The sequence below is a fragment of the Somniosus microcephalus genome, chromosome 6, assembly GCF_052327205.1.
Source record: "Somniosus microcephalus isolate GS21.2 chromosome 6, FLI_Smic_1.0, whole genome shotgun sequence".
NCBI classification, from domain to species: domain Eukaryota; kingdom Metazoa; phylum Chordata; class Chondrichthyes; order Squaliformes; family Somniosidae; genus Somniosus; species Somniosus microcephalus.
The window spans coordinates 6,823,643-6,849,931 of record NC_140992.1 but is presented as its reverse complement, the minus strand read 5'-3'; the positions used below and the strand labels follow the sequence as shown (position 1 = coordinate 6,849,931).

General features: G+C 43.6%; 1 protein-coding gene across 1 annotated transcript in view; it reads left to right on the top strand.

Annotated features, from left to right (window-relative positions):
• The window catches only part of prkci (protein kinase C, iota), a 125,574-nt gene that overhangs the window by 69,302 nt on the left and 29,983 nt on the right, over positions 1–26,289 (top strand). Inside the window, exons 7-14 of the mRNA XM_085989658.1 lie at positions 4,510–4,554; positions 4,683–4,728; positions 13,712–13,770; positions 15,330–15,506; positions 17,940–18,037; positions 20,121–20,207; positions 24,995–25,130; positions 25,819–25,906. Coding sequence (XP_085845784.1) covers positions 4,510–4,554; positions 4,683–4,728; positions 13,712–13,770; positions 15,330–15,506; positions 17,940–18,037; positions 20,121–20,207; positions 24,995–25,130; positions 25,819–25,906 — 736 coding nt within the window. The remainder of the gene's footprint in view (positions 1–4,509; positions 4,555–4,682; positions 4,729–13,711; positions 13,771–15,329; positions 15,507–17,939; positions 18,038–20,120; positions 20,208–24,994; positions 25,131–25,818; positions 25,907–26,289) is intronic.

Sequence of the window (26,289 nt, the reverse complement as noted above, 5' to 3'; positions counted from 1 at the left end):
TAGTGCTTAAGTTCACCCAATAGTATTACAAATAATTCACTTTTGCATCAATGAACTACCAGCTGTTACATAAGAACAGGAAGAGGCCATTTGGCCCCTTGAACCTGTTCCACCATTCAATTAGGTCATGGCTGATCTGTATCTTAACTCCATTTACCCGCCTTGGTAACCCTTAAATACCCTTGCCTAACAATCTCCGTTTTGAAATTTTCAATTGCCACCCCCCGCCTCAACAGATTTTTGGGGGCGAGAGTTCCAGATTTTCATTACCCTTTGTGTAAGAGGTGCTTTCTGACATCACTCCTGAACGGCCTGGCTCTCATTGTAAGGTTATGTCCCCCTTGTTCTGGACTCCCACACCAGAGGAAATCGTTTCTATCAACTCCTTTGATCACCTTAAACACCTCAATTACATCACCCTTTAATCTTCTATATTCAAGGACAGTCTAGTCTAGTCTATGCAATCTGTCCTCATAATTTAACTCTCTCAGCCCCGATCTCATTCTGGTGAATCTGCACTGCACCCCCTCCCAGGCCAATCTATCCTTCCTGAGGTGCAGTGCCCAGAACTGAACACAGTGCTCTAAATGGGACCTAACCAGAGCTCTGTACAACTGTAGCATAACTTCCAGCCCTCGAGATAAAGGCCACCACTCCATTAGCCATTTAAATTTTTTTTTGTAGCTGTCCACTAGTTTTTGGTGATTTCTGTACTTGGACCGCTCAATCTCTCGGCTCCTCCACAGTTGTGAGCTTCTCACCATTTAGAAAATACTCTGATCGATCTTTCTTAGCTCCAAAATAGATGACACCTCACACTCCTATATTGAACTGCATCTACAATATTTACTGTTCCACCTAACTTCGTGTCATCAGCAAACTTAGAAAAACGGCGCTCCCTATTCCTTCATCCAAGTCATTTATAAATATAATAATGAAAAGTTGAGGCCCCAGTACAAATCCCTGGGGGACACCACTAGTCTCATCCTGCCAATTTGAGTACATAGAAAGAAAGACTCATTATCCATTATCCCTACTCTCTGTCTCTTGCCTTCTAACCTATTCCCTATCCAAGCCAATAGGTTGCCTCCAATTCCATGTGTTCTCATTTTTGTTAACAGTCTTATGTGGAACCTTGTCGAATGTCTTCTAGAAGTCCATACAAATAACATCCATAGACACTCCCTCAAAAAATTCAACTCGATTTGTTAAACACGACTTGCACTTTACAAATCCACGCTGGCGCTCTCTGATCAGCTCCTGGTCGCCACACTATAGGAAGGATGTGATTGCTTTGGAGAGGGTGCAGAGGAGATTCACCAGGATGTTACCTGGGCTGGAGCGCTTCAGCTATGAAGAAAGACTGGACAGGCTGGGGTTGTTTTCCTTGGAGCAGAGAAGGATGAGGGGGGACCTGATTGAGGTGTACAAAATTATGAGGGGCATAGATAGGGTAGATAGAAAGGAACTTTTCTCCTTAGTAGAGGGGTCAATAACCAGGGGGCATAGTTTCAAGGCAAGGGGCAGGAGGTTTAGAGGGGATTTGAGGAAAAACTTTTTCACCCAGAGGGTGGTTGGAATCTGGAACTCACTGCCTGAAAGGGTGGTAGAGGCAGGAACCCTCACAACATTCAAGAAGCATTTAGATCAGCACTTGAAACGCCATAGCATACAAGGCTACGGACCAAGTGCTGGAAAATGGGATTAGAATAGACGGGGCTTGATGGCCGGCGCGGACACGATGGGCCGAAGGGCTCTTTCTGTGCTGTATGACTCTGTGACTAAATGCTCAGTTACTCTGTTCCTAATGACAGATTCTAGTAACTTCCACAACTGACTGACTAGCAGGCCTATAATTTCCTTGTTTATCTCTCCTACATTTCTTAAATAATGGAGTGATATTGGCAGTTTTCCAATCAATGGGGACAAGTCATGAATCGAGAGAGTTTTGGAAGATCATGACTAACATATCAACAATTTCCTCACCTTTTAATACCCTGGGGTGGAATTCATCGGGTCCCGGAGATTTGTCTATCTTTAATCTTGTTAGTTTTTTCAGCACTATTTTTTTACTTGTATTGAATCTAGTTGGTTGCTTCCCATGATTTATTTTTCCTTGTATCCCTGGTACTTTATCCTCATCCTCTACAGCGAAGACCAATACAAAGCAGCTATTTAGTAAGTCTGCCATTTCCTGATTTCCAATTACAATTTCACCTGCGTCTGTCATTAGCGGGCCCACATTACTCTTAACTGCCCTCTTTCACTTAATATATTTGTAAAAATCCTTGATATCCCTCAAGTTTTTTCTTGCATTCCCTTTTGCAATTCTACTTCCTTTGTATCCCTTTGCTGTTCTTTATACCTCTCCCAGTCTGCGAGATCTCTACTGTTCTTTGCCTTTTTGAAAGCCCTTTCTTTTAGTTTTATACTATCTCTCACTGTTGACCAAGGTTGTTTAATTACACAAGTAGAGCTCTTGCCTTTTAAAGGTATGTATAGGTCTTGTATTCTACCAAATATTTTTTTGAACACCTCCCACTGTTCATCGGTAGCTTTATCGGTTAATAGTTCTGCCCAGTCTGTTGTGGTCAAGTCCTGCCTCATCCGTCCAGAGTCAGCCTTATCTTGGTTCGTGATTCACCCTTCTCCCTCTCAAACCTAATATTGAATTCGATCATATTATGGTCACTGTTAGGTGTTCCCTTACCCTTAGATTGCTGAATAATTCAGACTCATTACTTATCACTAAATCCACTATGGCCTGTTCTCTTGTTGGTTCAAGAACATATTTCTCCAGAAAAATGTCCTGAATACACTCCAGAAATTCGCTGCCTTTGTTCAAAGTATTACTGTGCCATATAAACCAGGAAAGTCACCAAGTTAGTGTGCAGACTGTTAGCAATAAGGGTGCTATCATTAATCAGTGACTCCTAAGCTAGTGACAAGAAAAATCAGTGGAGGATCTTGTTTCTGCTCCTGACCAGTGAGTGGTCTCTTTGCCCCTCGCCCCAAATCGAACATTCATCATCTCGGCTCACCAGAAAAAGCAAGTAAGTTACTCAAGGTTGCTGCTACGTGTGAAACTGCACAACATTATTCATTGCTTCCAGGAAAGAAAAAAACACCTGAAAGAAAAACAAGTGCAAAAATCACGGCAATATCGCTGTGCCCTTTTGAAGAAGATACAATGCTTTGATTTCAGAGAATCTGCAAATCCTTGTGTTACTCCAAAAGTTATAATACAGATCTAACGAAACACTGAAAATTAAGACTGCTATCGATCTGACATTGTGGCCAGGATTTTAGCTTCAGCGTTCCTGGCACATGCCCTGCATATTGGGAAATTAAAAGTTGGAAGATTGCGTGTAGCGGGGGACTGAATTTTCCATTATGCTCTTCCGGCGTACACCAGTAGTACAAAGCAGAACATTCTAACCTACGTGTTTAACACAGCAGCCTCCAGTATTGTCACTCGGCAATTTAGTATTGTCATACTGACTTGAAATTGCTCTGAACTCTATAAATATATCAATGATAGAACTATAACTGTTAGCATTTAAAGAATGAGGAGAGACTATATAAACTAAATGGTACAATCCTAAAGGGGATGCATGAACAGAGAGACCTAGGGGTATGTGTGCACACATCACTGAAGGTGGCAGGGCAGGTTGAGAAAGCAATTAAAAGGCTTACGGGATCCTGGGCTCCATAAATAGAGGTATAGAGTACAAAAGTGTGGAAATTATGATGAACCTGTATAAAACACTGGTTCGACCCCAACTGGAGTACTGTGTTCAATTCTGGGCACCACACTTTAGGAAGGATGTGAAGCCTTTAGCGAGGGTGCAGAAAAGATTTACGAGAATGATTCCAGGAATGAGGGACTTCAGTTACGTTGATAGACTGGGGAAGCTGGGGTTGTTCTCCTTGGAGCAGAGAAGATTGGGAGGAGATTTGATAGAGATGCTCAAAATCATGAGGGGTCTGGATAGAGTAGATAGAGCGAAACTGTTCCCATTGGCGGAAGGGTCGAGAACCAGAGGACACAGATTTAAGGTGATTGGCAGAAGAACCAAAGGCGACATAAAAAACTTTCTTGCGCAGCATGTGGTTAGGATCTGGAATGCACTGCCTGAAAGGGTGGTGGAGGCAGACTCAATCTCATCTTTCAAAAGGGAGTTGGATAAGTATCTGAAGGAAAAAAAAATTGCAGGGCTACAGGGAAAAGACGGGTGAGTGAGACCAGCCGAGAGTCGGGATGGGCCGAATGGCCGCCTTCCATGCTATAATCATTCTATGATTCTAATCCTAGTGTTATATAATTTAAATGCTCTCTTCAGAAATGACTGCTCGGAAGGAGAAAATTTGCAGTTATACTGTTGGAAGTATACAAATTTTACACTTCGCCGAAATCCTAGTGATAACACTAGTGTCATCTCAAACACTTTGTTTCTGCTTAAAAGGGAATGCTTTTGTAACGTACATTAACTGTGCTCTGTTTTACAGATCAGCACACAACCTCATCATTATCCTTGGGGCAGCGGCGATCAGGTGTGAGAGTGAATCTTAGTCAGTTTGATAACATTGTTAAATTACCTTCTTGCATTTTAATTGCCTATAATTTAAATTTGCGTACTACTTTACAGCTGAGTATCTTAATATTTTGTGCTTTGGTTTAGGAACATGTGATTCCGGGTGTGGAGAATGCAGAAAACATTGCTCCAGGTAAGGAGGATTGGTATTTGTAACTGTGAATATTTTGTTCCCTGACACCACAGACTTCTGTGTCCTCTCGAGTCCTGTGGGCAGAGCTGATGGAAGTGCTGGTGGAATAGAACTTTTACCATGAGTCATTTGCTTCCTCCAACTTTCTCTCCTCTTTCTGTGAAGGCTCATACTGGGACAGGAGTGGCAGCCCTCTACTTTCTCGTCCAAGTGATCACTCTTTGTGTGAGCCTGGAAAGTGAGTGCCAGAAGGCTGCGCGATGGTGCCGGTGCATCACAATGTTCAATCTGCCATCAATCCGTCTCCATCCTGTTCTCACCTGACGTCTGCACTTTGCAGCATGGGCTATTGCATAGCACTTGGGAGCAGAAAGTGTGGCTGGAACTCCCCTCCTACCTCACCCTTCCCCTTCCTTCCAGAGCCCAGTGTTGTTGAGGCTAACTCAGTGTTAATTATACTGAACCTGTGATCTTCCTGCTGTGTATAACTCAGTAGCACACTGGGCAATGTATTCACTGAGTCAACAGAGGGAAGCTTCCGTGCAACCATCTTTGTCGTGGCCAGCCATGCCTGTCCTTACAGCAGAAGAGAAGCAGAGTGAAAACAGAATAAAACTGCTCCATCAACTCTGAAGTGTGTGTGTGTGTGTGTGTGTGGCTTACTTCCTGTCCACAAACCTTACTTCCTGTTGCCATACTGCTTGTGTATTTACCATTGCAAATTGATATGCCAACGTTTCCCCATTCAGATTTGCAATGTCAACTGTCACAGTGTAGTTACACGCATTGGTGCTTTAGGTCGTCATAGAGTCATAGAGTTATACAGCACGGATAGAGGCCCTTCGGCCCATCGTGTCCGCGCCGGCCATCAAGCCCTGTCTAATCTAATCCCATATTCCAGCATTTGGTCCGTAGCCTTGTATGCTGTGGCATTTCAAGTGCTCATCCAAATGCTTCTTAAATGTTGTGAGGGTTCCTGCCTCCACAACCCTTTCAGGCAGTGAGTTCCAGACTCCAACCACCCTCTGGGTGAAAAAGTTCTTTCTCAAATCCCCCCTAAACCTCCCGCCCTTTACCTTGAATCTATGCCCCCTAGTTATTGACCCCTCTACTAAGGGAAAAAGCTCCTCCGCATCCATCCTATCTATGCCCCTCATAATTTTGTACACCTCAATCATGTCCCCCCTCAGCCTCCTCTGCTCCAAGGAAAACAAACCCAATCTGCCCAGTCTCTCTTCATAGCTGAAGCGCTCCAGCCCTGGTAACATCCTGGTGAACCTCCTCTGCACCCTCTCCAACGCGATCACATCCTTCCTGTAGTGTGGCGACCAGAACTGCACACAGTATTCCAGCTGTGGCCTAACCAGTGTTTTATACAGCTCCATCACAACCTCCTTGCTCTTATATTCAATGCCTCGGCTAATGAAGGCAAGTATCCCACATGCCTTTTTTACCACCTTATCCACCTGTTCCGCCGCCTTCAGGGATCTGTGTACTTGCACACCCAGATCCCTCTGACCCGCCGTCTTGCCTAGGGTCTTACCATTCATTGTGTATTCCCTTGCCTTGTTAGTCCCCCCCAAAGTGCATCACCTCGCACTTTTCCGGGTTAAATTCCATTTGCCACTGTTCCGCCCATCTGACCAACCCATCTATATCGTCCTGCAGACTGAGGCTACCCTCCTTGCTATTTACCACCCTACCAATTTTTGTATCATCCGCGAACTTACTGATCATACCTTTTACATTCATATCCAAGTCATTAATGTAGACCACAAACAGCAAGGGACCCAGCACCGATCCCTGTGGCACCCCACTGGCCACAGGCTTCCAGTCACAAAAACAACCTTTGACCATCACCCTCTGCCTTCTGCCACTAAGCCAGTTTTGTATCCAATGTGCAAAGGCACCCTGGATTCCATGGGCTCTTACCTTCTTGACCAGTCTCCTGTGCGGGACTTTATCGAAGGCCTTACTGAAATCCATGTATACCACATCCACTGCGTTACCCTCATCCACACACCTAGTCACCCCCTCAAAAAATTCAATCAAATTAGTCAGACATGATCTTCCCTTGACAAAGCCATGTTGACTATCCCTGATTAATCCTTGCCTCTCCAAGTGGAGACTAATTTTGTCCCTCAGAATTTTTTCCAATAATTTTCCTACCACTGATGTTAGGCTCACTGGCCTGTATTTCCCCGGTTTTTCCCCACTTCCCTTCTTGAATAATGGTACTACATTAGCGGTTCTCCAGTCCTCTGGCACATCCCCTGTGGCCAGAGAGGTCCTGAATATATGTGTTAGAGCCCCCGCAATCTCTTCCTTTGCCTCACACAGCAGCCTGGGATACATTTCATCCGGGCCTGGGGATTTATCCATTTTTAGGCCTGCTAAAACCGCCAATACCTCCTCCCTCTCGATGTTAATATGTTCGAGCATATCACAGTCCCCCCGCCCTATTTCTATGTCTACATCGTCCTTCTCCATAGTGAAAACAGATGCAAAAAATTCATTTAGAACCCCTCCTACATCTTCCGGCTCCACACACACATTGCCACTTTTGTCCCTAATGGGCCCTATTTTTTCCCTAGTTATCCTCTTACCCTTAATATACTTATAAAACATCTTTGGATTTTCCTTTATTTTGCTCGCCAGTGTTATTTCATGGCCCCTCCTTGATCTCCTAATTTCTTTTTTAAGTATCCCCCTGCATTTTTTGTACTCCTCTAGGGCTTCCTCCGTCTTTAGCCTTTTGTATCTACCAAAAGCCCTCCTTTTTTTCCTAATCCATTCTCGTATATCCCCTGACATCCAAGGTTCCCTGTGGTTTTTGGAACCACCCTTGACCCTTATGGGAACATGTTGCCATTGTATGATCTCAATCTCCCTTCTGAAAGCCTCCCATTGCTCCGATGCGGATTTTCCTACAAGTAGCTGATCCCAGTCCATTTTGGCCAGATCCTGCCTTATCCTATTAAAATCGGCCGTCCCCCAATTTAGAACCTTTATTTCCGGCCCATCCCTGTCCTTTTCCATGACCACCTTAAATCTTACCATATTATGGTCACTGTCACCAAAGTGCTCACCTACTAGCACTTTTTCCACTTGGCCAGCCACATTCCCTAGAATTAGGTCCAGTACCGCCCCCTCTCTTGTAGGACTTTCTACATGCTGGCTCAAAAAGCTCTCCTGGATGCACTTTAAGAATTCTACACCCTCTGAGCCTTTCACACTCTGACTATCCCAGTTAATATTGGGGAAGTTGAAATCCCCCATTATTATTACCCTATTATTTGCACATTTCTCTGAGATTTGCCTACATATCTGTTCCTCTATCTCCCCCTGACTGTTTGGAGGCCTATAGTACACTCCCAGCAAAGTGCTTGCCCCCTTTTTGTTTTTAAGCTCCACCCATATGGCCTCATTCGAGGAACCTGCTAATATATCATCCCTCCTTACTGCAGTAATTGACTCCTTAATTAATATTGCGACACCCCCTCCTCTTATACCTCCCCCTCTGTCTCGCCTGAAGATTCTGTACCCCGGAATATTGAGCTGCCAGTCTTGCCCCTCCCTCAACCATGTCTCCGTGATAGCAACAATATCATACTCCCATGTGTTTATCAACACCTTCAGTTCATCCACCTTATTTGCAAGACTCCTTGCATTAAAATAGATGCCATCCAGCCTTGCCCTTATATGTTTGCCCTGTCTACCAAGCTGACTTGTTTTTTTCTCTATAATTGGCAGCACATCACCCCCTATTTCAGCTCCCCTCTGTATCCCATCCCCCTGCCAAGTTAGTTTAAACCCCCCCCCCCCCCCCCCCAACAGTGCTAGCAAACCTCCCCGCAAGGATATTTGTCCCGCTCTGGTTCAGGTGCAACCCGTCCGACTTGTACAAGTCCCACCTTTCCCAGAAGCAGGCCCAGTGATCCAGGAAAGTAAAACCCTCCCCCCTACACCAACTCCTTAGCCACGCATTCATCTGCTCTATCCTCCCATTCCTATACTCACTAGCACGTGGCACTGGGAGTAATCCAGAGATTACAACCTTTGAGGTCCTGCTCTTTAATCTGTTACCTAGCTCCCTAAATTCTTGATGCAGGACCTCATCCCCCTTCCTTCCTATGTCGTTGGTCCCAATGTGGACCACGACCTCTGCCTGCTCACCCTCCCCCTTAAGTGTAGGTCAATGAGTTGTAGTTTCTGAAAACTTTCTCCCAACTCTGTCTTCCCTTTTCTTTTTCTGTCTGTCGTCTCTCTTTCTATCTCCTCCGCACTTCCATGTGTGTTTTTGTATGGAAGATCGACCTGATCGCACATTGATGATGCGTTCAGAATCTGGGCTTCCAATTTGCTGGGAAACCAAAGCCTGCTTACAGTCATTAGAAACTGATTTTTTTTTTTAAATACTCACCTGTAAAATGGGTGCTGGCAGTGGGGATTCAGAAGAATAAAGGCCAGTGAAAACTGGGTGGTGGGGGGAAGGTTTGAATAGGTAGAATGGAGTATATCACATAAATTATTTTGAATTAAAATTGGGCAGCATGGGGAGAAATTGCACTTGTGTGAGCACAGGTGAAGTGTTTACATGTTTTACTTTTCCGTGACTTTTTTCAGTAGTTTTGGATAAATATTACAGTAATGTTCCTGATTGAACGCCCATATTACTCCAATATATTAGTATTATTTTCAGTGCCACATTGCATCAATTGAAAACTTAAGAAACCAGTCAGCCCAGAGTCAAGACCTTTTTATTTGAACTTGCTGGCACTTTGAGTTGATATACACCTCGAGATTAGGGCTCATGGGATTGGGGGTAATATGTTAGCATGTAGGTTTCCTTACCTATGGAAAGATATTCTTGCCTTGGAGGGGGCCTTATGGCCTACTCCTGCTCTTATTTCTTATGTTCTTGTGTTCTAACGCACCTCTTGGGAGTGAGCCGAAGAGCAGCGAGTAATCAAAGATAGTTAACTTGGTGCCTGGAGGTTGCACCATGACTGGATGGGTCATGCTTAATGGACCAGTTTGTCTTTTCCTTTGTTCATTTGAAACAGTTTACACTTCCATTAAACAAAAAATGGATCACATGCACATTTTGAAAATAGTTTACACAGCATATTGTTTGGAAATAAATGTCGAGAATAATCCATGACGAGTAAAGCGCCAAGATTGTAATCCTCACATTTAGACGCCTTAAAAAAAACTGCTTGGGCTTCCCTCTTGTTGTTTTATCATATCATTGTAACCTTTTGCATATCTTCAACCTAATTGAATGATTAGGATAAAGCGCCCAAAGTTTCAGCAGTTTATATAGTCATCCATATCCTTAGTGTGTTACACCTCTTGAGCACACTTTCAGATGGCCTTGGTTGTGTATTTTGCACTTCATTTACCAAGTAATGCCTCTCTAGTAAAGGGATCTAATTAGAAGTAAATCTTTAGGATTTTGTGCTTCAGGGGTGATTGCAGAAAACGTTTTGAAATTTTATAGTGGAAGTTATATATTTTGAACTCTGAACTATTTAAAAACTAGGAGTTACAAACTTTATATTGTTTACTTTGGGATTCATTTATTTTCTAATATGAATTATTGATATAGTTTCCCTTTTTCTTTCGTTAGAATTTTGCAATTTCCCATTCGAGTTTTGGCACGCGATTCAGATCTTTTGTAATTGCCACCATGTTATGAGTTAGATTTTCACTTTCAGTGCTGGTGGAACAATAGCAGGGGTGGTGTGGTTTAGCGGTCCACTATACACCCTGCTCAGTTTGCCTAATCGGGTGGGGTGTATAACAGGTGGCCAATCCGCTACCGCCCTTTTTCTACCACCGCTGAAGGTGAAAATCTGCTACTTGGTTTCATATCATGTGGCAGAAAGAGAGTTTCTTTTGTCGTCAATTTAGCCCCTTTTTCTCCCCTTCTTTCCTGGAGGCATTGCCTCTGACTGGTGCAGTTCCACACCCACCCTTCCTCCTAAGTGGACATGCTTCACGCGAGAGTTGAGTCAGTGAGTGCCGACATGCCATTCAACATCTGCGTGTACGCATCAGATGTTGCTGGATAGTAACCAGTACATTTGGAACTGATGCCAGGAAGTTCTTCTTTACGCAGAGTGCTCAACATATGCAGTAGAGTTCCAGAGAGAGTAGTGGAGGTGAAAACCCTGGGACATATGAAAAGAAATTAGATGCTGAAGTGGAGAGACTTGAGGATCTTTCTGGATGGCTGAATTAAGATCAGAGGAATAGCCTTCCTCGTCTGTAATTATTTTGTGAATTAGGAGTGAGAATCATGGCTGATTTTTCTCTTGCTTAGCCTGGGATTGCTGAAGTCAATTGTCGCACCCCAATTGCTGGCCTTGCAGAGATCAGCTAACTCTGTACAGAACAGGAATTGAATGTGGGGCCATCTGCTTTTTATGAATTAGCAGTAACCTTGGCAGCAGTTTTATCTACTTGGTCAGCGGAGGAGCTAGAAATTGACATTGTCCAGGGGGTTTGTGGCAGAGGTTAGATTCATTTTAAAGTCTACTCACGATTTGCTGCTAGAAACTGCGTGGACTAGTTAGAATTCAATTTCAGTTTAAGAGTCTGGGACTGTGCACTTCTTAACAAGTTGCTATCACATGATCTCCCAGCAAAACTATGTTCATGGTTATCTATTTTTTTCCTCATTTGTGTTATCTGTCCATGGTTGATGGCTCATCCTTTGACTCTTTTTCCATTAATTCAAAAATTCCCCAGGGTTCTGTCCTCCCTCCAAATAATAATGACCTCCCCACTTTATCAACCAACTCTATCTACTCTTTTTGTACAAAACACACTTTTTCCCACAACACTTTATTATAATAATTCTTAACTCTAAAGTCTAAGTCTAAGACTAAAATATTGCTCTCATTTCTGGAGAGGCTCTTCCAGCACCTCTCTTGCACTGCAGGGCAGTCCTGCCATTTAATAGGCGATCCCGCTAGGCTTCAGTGTCTCTCTACTTCACAACTTGTTTTTTTAATTCTGTTGCATTGATGTCGTTGGTGCTTCTCGGAGCTTGTTTCTTCTTAGCTCCAAATATGCCGTCCTACAGGCTGTTGGTCCTCCCTGCATCTCATTTTGTTGCAATTGGGACTTATCGCACATTTCTCCTAACTCATTCTTTCCCAGAACCTTTAAGGTGTGAAAATCTTTACTTCCCTCGGTCTTCTTCCCTTTCTCCTAAGCTTGGCATCACGTAACCACGACTTCCTCATTAATATCAAATCTTTTGTACTTTTTCTAACCTTGCACGATGGACCTTTACTTTGGTGTCTCAATTAGCGGGGGCGGGAATTGTGTTCGCCCCATACTGGCACAGATTTGTATGCCTGCTACATTCAGTGATTTTACTCAAACTGGCTGATGTATTCCCCTTTCCTCTTCGTTACCTGCAGCGTGCCCTCTGTCCAATCTGCAGTCTATGGACTTTGGTTTCCAAATAAGGTGACCATCTGTACAAATGGTCTGTAATCCCAGTGAGGTAAAGAGAAACCTGCAAACGCTGAAAGTCTGTAAAGTGGAAAATGCCGAAGTAAGGCATTCAGTGACGATAAGTAGCACGTAATGATCTTTTACAGTTTTTTACAAGCAAAATGCATTTCAGATGGTGTAGTTTTGTTGATTGGCAAATTCATCCTCAGTGGGAATGCTGTCCTCCAAGTTTACTAAATTGTCCGCCTTCCACCGCTTCTTGAGCTGAGATCTGTGTAGGAGGCTGCACCGCTGCCTTTGTGTGACTGATCAGTCTTTTCGTGGTCATCAGTTTGGAGGCTTATGGACTATGCATTTAAGATATTCGGAAGATTGTTTTGGCAAGTGGTTAGCGTGATATTTGCTAGTTCCATTGGTAACTTCTCTGATATTCTGGGACGATGTGTAGCTGCAGCAACTGCAATTTATTACAGACCCCAACACTTGGACGGCCACCAATGTTCCCGCTATTTTGTTTTGGGTGCGCGACCCATTCAAATTATCGCGCATGCGCGGTTTTTCCATTATAAAGTTGTTGTGTGGCCTGCACGGGACCACCAGAGCGCTGCATGGCCGGACAGCTTAATGGGAGCATTAGCAGTCACTAATATCGGCCAAAAATTAACATCTGTTTCAAAGTTGCCGGTTGTGGCGCCTTAAATGCTCCGTTTATTTTGGGCAGACTGACCTTTGCATTAAATTTGTGCCCACAATCCCAACAGCTTAAATGAAATGGATTAAATTACTCGTTGAATCATTGCTGTTTGTAATAAAGTTAGTAATATCCAGATGTATAATCATCCAAAATAACAGCCCATCTTTTCTCGTTTAGGTACCGACAGACCTGCTATGTTCTTCATTGATGTTTCACCTATCCTTATCACACGATGCAGTGTGAATATTAACTGTTCTCTCTAAGGGGTAGTGATGCATCCACTCCCCTGTGAATGGATTTTTATAAGTAACATTATGCTTTAAGTCCATTATTTCAATGAGATTTGAAGTCATGTTGGACTAAACTGTTGAGTGCCCTCACCAATTCTGTGTCTTTCACTTTCCTCAACTTCTTTGTACAGCCAATGCCTCTTACCTGTAATAATGAGTGAGGTTGTCATTTTTAACTGAATTGTTCTTCCCGGCACCACCATTCTACTGACCTCTCTGCCGGTTAAAATTTTAAAAACATTTCAATGACAGCACTACCCCCCCCCCCCCCCCCCCCCCATCGTGTATAGTGAGCAAATCACATTTGCACGAAGGCGCCCGTTATAAGCGATGGGACTGTATTTTTAATGGGCCCTCGGAGATTTTTCCAACTATGAACAATCTCTACAATAAATTAACTAACTTTTTATTATTTGAATGTTAATAAGGAATAAAAATCATCTTTTTTCAGCAGCTTAATACTTTATAAATAGCGAGCCTTTTGAAATCCTGACTAATAATGTGTCTCGCTCTATGCTGTCTGCAGTTATTCCATACAAGTCTTCCAGCCAAGAAAACCTGGATCATGTTGGTGAGGAGAAGGAGGTACAGAACCAATGCTTACGTGCTTGTTGACGTTTAACGTTTTAAAATACTGTAACGTGTTGAGAGCTGGAACCTTGTTAAAGAGGGAGTCTAACCTTCAGCTTCCCTTTGTGAGAGTGAATGTCAGGATCTCTATGGGGCAGTGGAGGTGGGAAATGGTTGCAAAGAAGTGTGGCTGATGTTGAATGTCTTTTCTTGTGTCCATTCTGCAGCTTTATTAACTATTTTTGTTTACATGGTAAGTGGGGGAGTGCAGTGCAGCTATTGGCTTGAAGAAGTTTGTGAGGCTGACTGAAGGTTAGGGGGGAGATTTTAAAGTGGTCTTCAAAATTATGAGGGGTTTTGATAAAATATAGAATCCGAATGATGCAGCACAGAAGGAGGCCATTCAGCCCATCATGCCTGTGCCGGCTCTTTGGCAGAACTACCTAACTAATCCCACCTTTCCTTAGCCCTGCAAAATGTTTCCCTTCAAGTGTTTATCCAATTCCCTTTTGGAAGTTACTACTGAATCTGCTTCCACTGCCCTTTCAGGCAGCGCATTCCAGATCGCAAAAGCTTGCTATGTGTAAACAAAAAAGAAAAAAGTTTCCTCATGCCACCTCTGGTTCTTTTGCCAATCACCTTAAACCTGTGTCCTCTGGTTACTGACCCTCCTTCCTCTAGAAACAGTTTCTCTTTATTTACTCCATCAAAACCCTTCATGATTTTGAACACCTATCAAATCTCCTCTTAACCTTCTCTGCTCTAAGGAGAACAACACCAGCTTCTCCAATCTCTCCACACAACTGCAGTAGATGGGAAAAAACTATTTCCACTGGCAGGAGGGTCGGTAATCAGAGGACATGGATTTAAGATCATTTGCAAAAAAAACCCAGGGGGGAAATGAGAATTTTTTTTCCCAGCGAGTTAACATGCTTTGGAATGCGCTGCCTGAACGAGCGGTGGAAGCAGATTCAGTAGTAACTTTCAACGGGGAATTAGATATATACTTGAATAGGAGAATTTTTCAGTGTTATGGGCAAAGAGCAGCAGGAGCGTGGGAATAATTGGAGAGCTCAGCACAAATTTAGATAATCAATAAAAGGAATTGGACAGTGTTTTTAAAAGCATTAATGGGGAAGTTTCAATATAGGAAAGCTTGAAATGTGGTATTGCTTGAATCATAATTATGTTTACAACAGGTATATATTTCTCCAGACTCCTTTCTGCTGCAGTGCAGTAACATGAACAATTAGAATTTGAGCATTCTCAGTTACCGTATCAAATGTAGATTCACCAAAGCAGTTGTATTGGATCAGACTAGATTTTACTTTAAACAGTCTAATAAAGATTAAAGACTGTTTTTGTTGATTAGTGGGTTGGTAGATTTATTGAGAGTTATATTGGCGAGGGCGGTTTGTGCTCGGAATACACATTGCAAATGTAGATGAGGCTCTCTGCAAAAGAGGCCGTTGAATTGGCCTGCTGCCTCCAACTTATTCGGAGCCTTGCTCAGATCCATGATTTTGCTGCATTTAAGAACGAGCTGATATTGACTGTGCTGTTTATCCTCACAGGCCATGAGCAGCAGGGAAAGTGGAAAAGCTCCCTCCAGTTTAGGCGTTCCGGATTTTGATCTAATCCGTGTCATCGGGAGAGGCAGCTACGCCAAAGTCCTCCTCGTCCGACTGAAAAAGACGGAACGCATTTACGCAATGAAAGTTGTGAAGAAGGAACTGGTTAACGACGATGAGGTGAGAACCATTTAATCTTGTTGTAATTGCTAGATTTTGAAAATGTAAAAATTGTAGAACTGGGAATTGATGACGCTTCGTAAATTGAATGTTATGAAAGTTCTTTCTTGGAAATATAAAGTGTTTTTAAAATCTTCAAAAGGTTTTCGTGGAAGAAATCTTCAAAAGTTCAGTTGCTTGCCAATGCTGGAAAGAAAGGAGGTTTTATGCGTCTTTCTTGGGTTCAGCTTGCGAGGGCGCCAGGGATCAAAATTACCAAGGACATCGTGGCCATGTGCCCAGTGTATCTCTGCAAAGCTGAATAACATTCTGGGTTTCCTGACAACTTTCTGGCCATGGGAAAACACCCGTACAGATATCTTCTTGTACCAAGAGGAGTCACTAATCTGAACGGCTTCTTTTAATTACTGTTTGGAAAGAATCCATTTTTTTCTCCTGGCCTTCAAGCCGTTGAATCATATTGGCACGGTGCATAATACTGTAGCTTCTGTGACAGCGTGAGAGTGAATACAAAGTAGATTCAACTCCACTGTAAAACATGCTATAGGAATGAAATCCAAGGCATGAGCTTTCGATTTTCAGTTTGAAAGAAAAATTCCCTTTCCTGCATCTGGTTTAAATTCGTAGTAGATGCCGAGTGTCGGGTGCTCATTATCAGCCGTGGCTAATTGGATCCCATCTTTGAGGTAGACAGCTACCGTCTGGGGAGGGGTGGAACAACTGCGTGATTAACTTGCATCACTTGTTGACGTCTTTCTTGAATCCTTTCTTTCCCAAAGCCCCGTCTCCAGGCATTCATGCAAACCTCTGGTTGACCTCGGATAGGGAAGTGGTAGGGGCTGATATTTGGGAATGGAGATTGGGAATGGAGAAGTCAAGTTAGGGCTGCAGCTCCTGATCACTTTGAATTCTTATGCAGCACTTGAGTCTGCCCAGTCTCTGGTCTGCTGCAGTGTAAATCAGAGAACCTTAGATTGATTTGCAGTAAGGCGAAATTATACTTGTGTAGAGTGGTCACTACATGTAAGTGAGCTTGCGGCTCTGAACGGGGGCATTGTGGAACCTTCTGCAGTGATGGGTCAAAGTTGGTCACAGTTAAATAAATAATGTAAAGAACTTGACTGGTCTCGTTCAAGAGGTTTTATGGGTTTCAGAGAAAACCCCTCAGAAGAATGTTTAAGTTGTTACTTTTGGAACAATGTTTTGAATTTTTCCTCTGTACAAGCCAGTGTCTACAGGCACCACCCTGTGACATGAATCACATGTCTGATGTTTATACCGGAGGTGGATAATGGTCTCTGACTGGTGAGCATAGGAGCAGGAGGAGGCCATTGAGCCCCTCGAGCCTGTTCCACCATTTAATGAGATCATGGCTGATCTGCGACCTAACTCCATATACCCCCCTTTGGCCCATACCCCTTAATACCTTTGGTTAACAAGCTATTCAACCTCCGACTTAAAATTAACAATTGATCTAGCATCAATTGCTGTTTGTGGAAGAGAGTTCCAAACTTCTACCACCATTTGTGTGTGGAAGTGTTTCCTAATTTCACTCCTGAAAGGCCTGGCTCTGATTTTTAGACTATGCCCCCTAGTCCTAGATTCCCCAACCAGTAGAAATAGTTTCTCTCTATCTACCCCATCAGTTCCCCTTAATGTCTTGAAAACTTCGATCAAATTACTCCTTAACCTTCTAAATTCCAAGGAATACGATCCTAGTCTGTGCGTGGGAAATTGCCTCCACCTTTTCATTACCCCTTTTTTTTTCTTTCTTCCCTTTATTCGTTGTGTTTTTTGTTGTCGTTTCTCTTTATGAACTTCCACTTTATTTTTAGCTGTTATTTACCCATTCTTCTTCTCTTGCATAGATGTTAAATAAATGAAAATATTCATTTAGATACAGGGGGGATGTGAGGAAAAACTTTTTTACGCAGCGAGTGGTGAGGAGCTGGAACTCGCTGCTGGTGGAAGTGGAGACACTCAGTGTTTTCAAGGGGAGACTGGGTAGGCACTTGAGGGAAATAAACTTGCAGGGCTACGGGGATAGAGCGGGGCAACGGGACTGACTGGATTGCTCTACAGAGAGCTGGCATGGACTCGATGGGCCGAATGGCGGCCTCCTGTGTCGTTATGACTGAGATGATTTATTATTTCAGTAATGGCTTTACCATGCTCACCTTTTTGTGAATATTTTTGTAATTTATGTGAGATTTCTGATTTGATGTGGCCTGTGTATTAATGCTTCAACACACTGTTTTACCATGCTAAAATTAAATTATATTAACTTTAGATCTCAATACTATCTGTCTGCTTTTGGAGGGAGGGGGCTGTTCTGAAAACTCCTCCATTTAACATGTTATTTTTGATTGGAAATGAAATATGAATTTTGCCTGATCTGAAGTTTGTTTATTTAATCTGCTTTTGTTTTAACAGGATATTGATTGGGTGCAGACAGAAAAGCATGTGTTTGAACAGGCATCAAATCACCCCTTCCTCGTCGGACTGCATTCCTGCTTCCAGACCGAGAGCAGGTGAGCTAAGATTCCAAAAGCCATGTCTTGGCTTTGTTACCGTGTAAATATGTGAAATGAGATCTCAACCAGTCTGTGTATGTGTGCTTTGCTCAGGAAAGCTGTTGGATTGAGTGATTCCTGTGACCGTTTACTGTAGTCTAGACTGATGTACATACAGGTTTTAGGCAAGGCTGACCTTTTTCAATAGGATTTCGTATTTTTGTAGCTAATAATCGCATGAATAAACTTCTACTGCTGACTTCAGTGACCTTTCCTGGTAACTTATTTCACAACTTTATTACCCTTTGGGCAGAAATGTTCTGCCTGACTCATTCCTAATCCTAACTTCCTAATTATTGACTTGTATCCAGCTGTAAGAAAGAAAGACTTGCATTTCTATAGCGCCTTTCATGACCACAAGATGCCCCAAAGTACTTTACAGCCAATGAAGTACTTTTGAAGTGTAGTCACTGTTTTAGGAAACGCGGCAGCCAATTTGCGCACAGCAAGCTCCCACAAACCGCAATGAGATAATGACCAGATAATCTGTTTGTGATGTTGATTGAGGGATAAATATTGGCCAGGCTATTGTATTTCAAGATTTCACTGTTGTGAACTGAGTATACTAGTAGGAGGAACTTGATAGTGTAATTTAAATAGGGCATGCCATCTATGATGGCTTCTGTCATCATTATAGTGACCAAATTGTTCTTGGAATATATAATCTAGTATGTTTGAAGTCCTCGCTTTGGGTGTGCCTGATGGCCTTAAATTGTTGCCTCTAAGTAGTGATCAAGGCAGATTCGAACGACATTCGGAATCCCTTTTAAAGAGGGATTCTCCGATGCTTCATTGCACGAAGAAGGTACACTGGAAGAGAGAGCACATTGGACAGAATGGTTCTAATTTTAAAGAAAGAAGGAAAAGCTGCCGGGAACTTGGAATCTTTGTACTGAAAGGGGGTGCTACTTCCAGATTTTCTTAACTACGTAGCTTCCCTGCTGCTGTAGCGGGTTACTAGTGTGGTGCACACACAGGACGAGCCCAGAATGGACGCCTGGATTGCACTATTAACCAGGGAGGTAGTAACAATATTACAACTCGCTCCAGCTTCCCTGGGATGGGGAGAGAAAAAATAAAATTGACCCATGGCTTCCACTGCTGATCGCTAGCTACTGTAAAGTGTAGATGTGGGGATGTCCGGCGAGGGCAATATTGCACTCGGCCATGATGCGCCCTACAGTCGATTCGCTCACAGACACTTACCGTCTAAGCCCACGTGTAAAATGGCCACTTGCAGGAGATGCCGGGTGTTTGTAGGCACATGTGGGATCATTCCTCCGCATGGTTCACTGTGTTTGAGGAGGAGGAAGAAACTGGCTGGTTTGGGGAGGTGGGGGGGGATCAAAAGACTGTAAATGCAATGTTTTTTAAGTTGTGTTGCTGTTTAATTTCCTTGTGCACCTCCTTTCTTGTCCTTCATTTGCCATGTTCAGTATAAGGCTGATTGATAGAGTTTTGGACTGTATGGGGATCGGGCGGGAAAGTGGAGTTGAGGGTAGAAGATCAGCCATGATCTTCTTAAATGGCGGAGCAGGCTCGAGGGGCCGAATGGTCACCCTGCTCCTAATTCGTATTTGTGTTCTAGGCGAGTGATTTGCTACTGTTGAACCACCTGTCGACAGCAGTAGTGGCTGGGAAATAACCCCTGACCCCAGCATTTCTTCCTTCGGTGAATTTAGTTTTTTATACTAGTTTGATTTGTCAAAGGAGGCAGCCCTGATGGGGGTGAGTGATTTTAAAGGATCTCAGTGCTAAGTTTCATTGCTGTTTTTAACGTTTCTGTGTTGGGATGAAGCATTTGATAATTTGGAGTAAAACATAGAAATGATTTCCCACAGATTCCAAGCCTTTGGGTATATGTTTTAATTTACCTTCCCAGTAAATCCTTAAATAAATAATAAAAGTAACTTTCCTTCTAGGAGCAGCTCTCTTTTATAAAAAAATAATAATAATAATTGTGGAGTTGAAGATTTTGTAAATCTAGTAAATAAAGAAATTGTGTCTGGTTTAATGGTTGATTTCACTTATTTGGTTGCAGGCTGTTTTTCGTCATAGAATATGTGAATGGTGGAGATCTGATGTTCCATATGCAGAGGCAGCGAAAGCTCCCGGAAGAGCATGCCAGGTGCGTTCGAGGGCTTGGGCTGTGGTTTCTGTTTGTTTCAGAACTGCAGTGAAACCTGTAAATTAGGGCACTGAAGGGACTTCTATCAGGTGTCCGATATTTGCAGGTGTCCTTATTTTCAAACTGGTCATGATATGTGCAATAAACCAGTTGAGCCAAATATTCCGGGATTGGCTGTATCTCCTGCAGCGTTCCTTTTTTCCGCCCTCACTAGGGATCGTGCCTAATTCTGGAGCCCCCACCAGCATTCTGTTTTCTGTTTGTTGGGTTTCCCAGTTCATTGCCATCCCGGGGGTCGTTTCCCATTGAGGGAGGGATGTCCCGATCCTGGGATCTGCTACGTTGGCAGCCTGCACAGCACGAGGTGGCTGCTGTAGGGCCGCAGTGCCTGGGAGATCCCAGCCAAATTGGGGGTTGGGATTCATGTCCTGCAGACCCCTGTCCATGATCCCCTCCCTCCCTGTGCTGCAGCTGCTCATGTTTGAAGGGGTGGGGCGGCGGGTAGGAGGCTGTTAGCAGCTCATCAGTACCTGACATACAGGTGGAGTGAGATGTCTAGGGTCGCTAACTCTGATTGGAGGTATTCCTGGAGGTTTGATCAGGTCTACACCTGTGCAGAGATGGAACTGATGTTCTCGGGGTAATTTTTGATAAAGCAGTTCGGGAGCATTTAAACTAGTATGGCAGGGGGCTAGAAACCTATGTAGTGAAATAGAGGAAAGTGAAAGGCAGACAGAAATAAATGGTAAAAGGGTGAGGAACAAAAAACAAAGGGCCAAACTAATTCATAAAAAATGTGAGCATAAAAAAAGCCTGAGGGTTTTATACCTTAATGCGAGAAGCATCAGGAACAAGGTAGATGAATTAGCTGTGGAAATAGAGGTTAATAATTATGATCTAATTGGGATTACGGAAACATGGTTGCAGGGTGAGCAGGGCTGGGAGCTTAACATACAGGGGTATTCAGTATTTAGGAAGGATCGACAAAAAAGAAAGGGAGGAGGGGTAGCATTGCTAGTAAAAGAGGGGATAAATGCAATTGAAAAGAAGGATATTAACTCAGTTAATACAGAATCTATATGGGTGGAGCTAAGAAATAGCGAGGGGCGAAAAACATTAATAGGAGTGGTATATAGGCCTCCAAATAGTAAAATAGAGGTTAGGGAGGGCATCACGAGGGAAATTAGAGAAGCGTGCAATAAGAGCACAGCTGTCATCATAGGTGACTTTAACTTACATATAGATTGGACTAGCCTAATCAGTAAAAATAATGAGGAGGAGGAATTCCTTGAGTGTTTAAGGGATGGTTATCTGGATCAATATGTCGAGGAACCAACTCGGGAACAGGCTATATTGGACTGGGTACTGTGCAATGAGAAGGGACTAATCAGTAATCTTGTTGTACGGGGACCCTTGGGTCAGAGCGATCATAACATGATCGATTTCTCACTCGAAATGGAGAGCGAAGAAATTGACTCAGAGACTAAGGTCCTGAATTTAAACAAGGGGAATTATGATGCCATGAGACGGGAACTGAGTAGGTCTGATTGGACAACGTTCCTGGGAGGACTGGAGGTAGATAAACAATGGCAAACATTTAAAGATAGAATGACAAAATTGCAAAAATTGTTTATACCAATCTGGCATAAAAGGAAATCTAAAAAGGTGACTCAACCGTGGATAACAGGGGAAATTAGAGACAGCATAAAATCCAAAGATAGGGCGTATAAAATAGCCAAAAAAAGCGCCAGAGCGGAAGATTGGGAACAGTTTAAGATAGAGCAAAGGAGGGCAAAGGGCATGATCAAGAGGGGCAAAATAGCTTACGAAAACAAGCTGGCGGAAAATATAAAAACTAACTCCAAAAGCTTTTATAAATATATCAAAAGGAAAAGACTGGTGAAAACCAAAGTTGGTCCATTGCAGTCAGATACGGGGGAATATATAATGGGAAATAAGGAAATGGCAGATCAACTAAATACATACTTTGGGTCAGTCTTTACGAAGGAAGACACAAAAAACCTCCCTGGGATATCGGGAAAAATAGGGACATTGGCAAAGGAGGAACTGACGCAAATCAATATCTCTAAGGATATGGTGTTAAGGAAGCTAAAGGGATTGAAGGTGGACAAATCCCCAGGGCCTGATAACATGCATCCTAGGGTACTGAAGGAGGTGGCCCTAGAGATAGCGGATGCACTAAGGATGATTTTTCAGAATTCATTAGACTCGGGAACAGTGCCGATGGATTGGAGGGTAGCTAACGTTACCCCACTATTCAAAAAGGGGGGTAGGGAAAAAGCAGGTAATTACAGACCTGTAAGCCTTACATCAGTTGTGGGCAAAATGCTGGAGTCCATCATTAAGGATGAAATAGCGGAGCACTTAGCAAATGGGGACAGGATAGGACAGAGTCAACATGGATTTACAAAGGGTAAATCGTGCTTGACTAATCTATTGGAATTTTTTGAGGGAGTAACTGGTAGAATAGATGGGGGAGAGCCAGTAGATGTGGTGTACCTGGACTTCCAAAAGGCCTTCGATAAGGTCCCACATAAAAGATTAGCATGGAAAATTGAGGCTCATGGGATAAAGGGGAAAGTTTTGGCGTGGATAGGGAACTGGCTGTCAGATAGAAAACAGAGAGTTGGAATAAACGGCTCATTTTCTGAATGGCAGGCAGTAACAAGTGGGGTACCACAGGGATCTGTCCTGGGCCCCCAGCTGTTCACAATTTACATTAATGACCTGGATCAGGGAGTCGGATGCAGCATTTCCAAATTTGCAGACGACACTAAACTAGGAGGGGGGGTGGGCTCAGAGGAAGAGACCAGGAAGCTCCAGAGCGATTTGGATAGACTGGGCGATTGGGCGGATAAATGGCAGATGCACTATAATGTGGACAAGTGCGAAGTTATCCACCTTGGGTGCAGGAACGGGAGGGCAAATTATTATTTAAATGGCAATAGATTGGGAGAGGGGGAAGTACAGAGAGACCTGGGTGTTCTTGTACACCAGTCACTGAAGGCGAGCATGCAGGTGCAACAGGCGGTCAAGAAGGCAAACGGTATGCTGGCCTTCATAGCAAAAGGGTTAGAATACAGGAACAGGGATACCTTGCTGCAGCTGTACAGGGCACTGGTGAGACCACACCTCGAGTACTGTGTACAGTTTTGGTCGCCTCATCTGAGGAAGGATGTTCTTGCCATGGAGGGGGTGCAGCGGCGATTCACCAGGCTGATACCAGGAATGGCGGGAATGACCTATGAGGAGAGACTATGTAGTTTAGGGATGTACACACTGGAGTTTAGAAGATTGAGAGGGGACCTCATAGAAGTGTATAAAATTCTGACAGGTCTAGACAGACTGGATGCAGAAGGAATGTTTCCCTTGGCGGGTGAGAACAGAACTAGAGGACATAATTTAAGGATAAGGGCTAAACCATTTAGGACAGAGATGAGGGGGAATTTCTTCACTCAGAGAGTGGTGAACCTGTGGAACTCATTGCCACAGAGGGCAGTGTACGCCAGCTCATTAAATATATTTAAGAGGGAATTAGATATATTTCTACGGGCAAAAGGGGTTAAGGGTTACGGAGAGAAGGCGGGGACGGGATACTGAATTAAAGGATCAGCCATGATCTCATCGAATGGCGGAGCAGGCACGAAGGGCCGAATGGCCTACTCCTGCTCCTATCTTCTATGTATCTATGTATCTATGATCGTGTGATCACATGACATCTGATCGTGTGATGTCCAATCACGTGACACCTGACCACGAGCCCCCAGTCTCCATTTCTCCCTGAATCTGACTCCTGAAGCCCCCTGATTGCCAACTCCTGAGCTCCTCCCAAGGCCACCTGATTGCCAATTTCTGAGCTCCCCTGACTCTTGAGACCGCCCCCTGCAATCGCTGTTCCTGAGCTCCCCCTAACTCCTGAGGCCCCCCCCGATTGCCGACAACTGAGCTTCCCCCAATTCCTGAGCTCCCTCTGACTCCCGAACCTCGATTGTTCCCTGTACCACTGCTCGTGCTCATTGTTCCCCAGACTCCCGAACAGCCAGTCCTGGCTCTGTGGCGACGACATCAACAGGCTGGAGGCGGGAAATTACACAGTGGGGCCCAGTGTAACGGGCACATGAATATAAACTGAATGGGGATTTTTTACCCAGCATCCATTGCGGCAGAGAAACCACTCTACCCCTGGGACAGAGCCGTGCGAGCATTCAATCCCAAAGATAGAGCCGTTCCTCTGCCAGCTATGGATGCTGGGTAAAAAGATCCCCATTCCACAAAAGCCATTTCTCCCACCCGCTGCCACCTTGCACTTACCTGCGTGTCCTGTGTTTTAAGTTGTAAATGGACTTGGTGCATTGAAGGTTGTCTCTAGTTGATAATTTGCGAGTGTCCGTGGTTTCACGGTGCAGCTTGTATCTATCAAAATGCAAGTTACTTGGGGCTGTCAATAAGTGCCCATGTTTTGGGGCGTCCATTTGTATGGGGTTCACTGTATTCCATTCTTAAATGAAATGACTTCAGACTTAAACTCGAGCACTAGAGGTTTTTTAACTGAGAAAGAATGAGTTGGACACGGTATTGATTTCAACGCGCAGAGGTTGCAGGGAAGAGGACGACTATCCAGCCACTGCTCAGTGTTGTTATACTCATTGGTTAAAGACCGTCGAGATAGACAAATGAAACTGACTTCTGTTTCTAGCTAAATGTGTTTTCGTTTTGCCCATTTTTTGTTTACAAGAGACTTGAACTTTTTTTTCCATTTGTGGCAGGTTTTACTCTTCTGAGATCAGTCTGGCCTTGAACTACCTTCATGAACATGGGATCATTTACAGAGATTTGAAACTGGACAACGTCTTGCTGGACTCTGAAGGACACATTAAACTAACAGACTACGGAATGTGTAAGGTAAGATACCCCTATCCTGAGAGCGCCAGCACATTTTTATTGTTGGTCAGCAGCCCTTACACTTGATTTGTCCCCCTGCATGAGTTTTCATATGATACGAATAAATCGTACAAGTAGATGCTGAACAAATCATTTTGAAGTATAAACCGAGAAGGTGGTAGCTCAGGCTGGTCCAGTGCTTGAGATGTACACGTAGAGGGTTCCGTTTTTGAATTTGATGTAAGGCCACTTGACCGCTTTGGGCATGTTCTTCCAGTTCTTTGCTGGTACACTACAGCAGTGGCATGATCCAGCTTGGGAAATCAGAAAGTAGGAGGACTGTGATCTGGTTGGCCTAGCAGCATTTCTCTGTTCCTCCCCATCCCTTTTATTGTGGAGTAGCATTGGTAGGGACCCTTTGCAGTCTGTGACCCACACTTTAGCTGGAAAAGAAAGAGAAGGTAGCTCGGAACCTGAACAGCCTTTGAAAATGAATTGCATTTTCCAGGACTGGGAGCATTTTCCTGCAGCATTTTTTTAAAAAGGGCAGTGGACACCATTAATGAAATCTGCTGCATTTATTTCATTCTCGTGGATGCATTATCTTCAAAGATTGTGACAGCGATTGGGGAAAAACAACACGTTGGTTAACTTTACCAGTGTATTCTCTTGAATTATGATTATAATTGACCCCTCACTGTACTTACAGGAAGGTCTGAGGCCTGGAGACACAACCAGCACTTTCTGTGGTACTCCCAATTACATTGCTCCAGAGATCCTGCGAGGAGAGGATTATGGTAATGTTTGGGTACTTGTTTATTATTCTAATATAGGGATTCCAGCAGTTAGAAATCCACTTTCCATGTTGGAAATTAACTTGTGGATGGAGGAATGGGCTGTGGGTGATAGAATGAAGGTTTGTGTCTATAGTTGCTGACATAGTTGCCAGTCTCCACTGTGAAGGGCTGAAGAGCACAGCAGTAAGCGCCCTGTGCCATTTTCATGTATTTCACATTGGGCCATCCATAGAGCTGCACTGGGAGCAGGTCATCTTCCCACCTTGTCATTCAGGGAAGCTGTATTGCATTGAAAGACCTTTAAGGGAAGGGGAGAATTTTTATTTACACCTTTAAAAGAAAAAAGTGACCAACAAAAATATTTGGTAGTGGTCAAGGTGGCA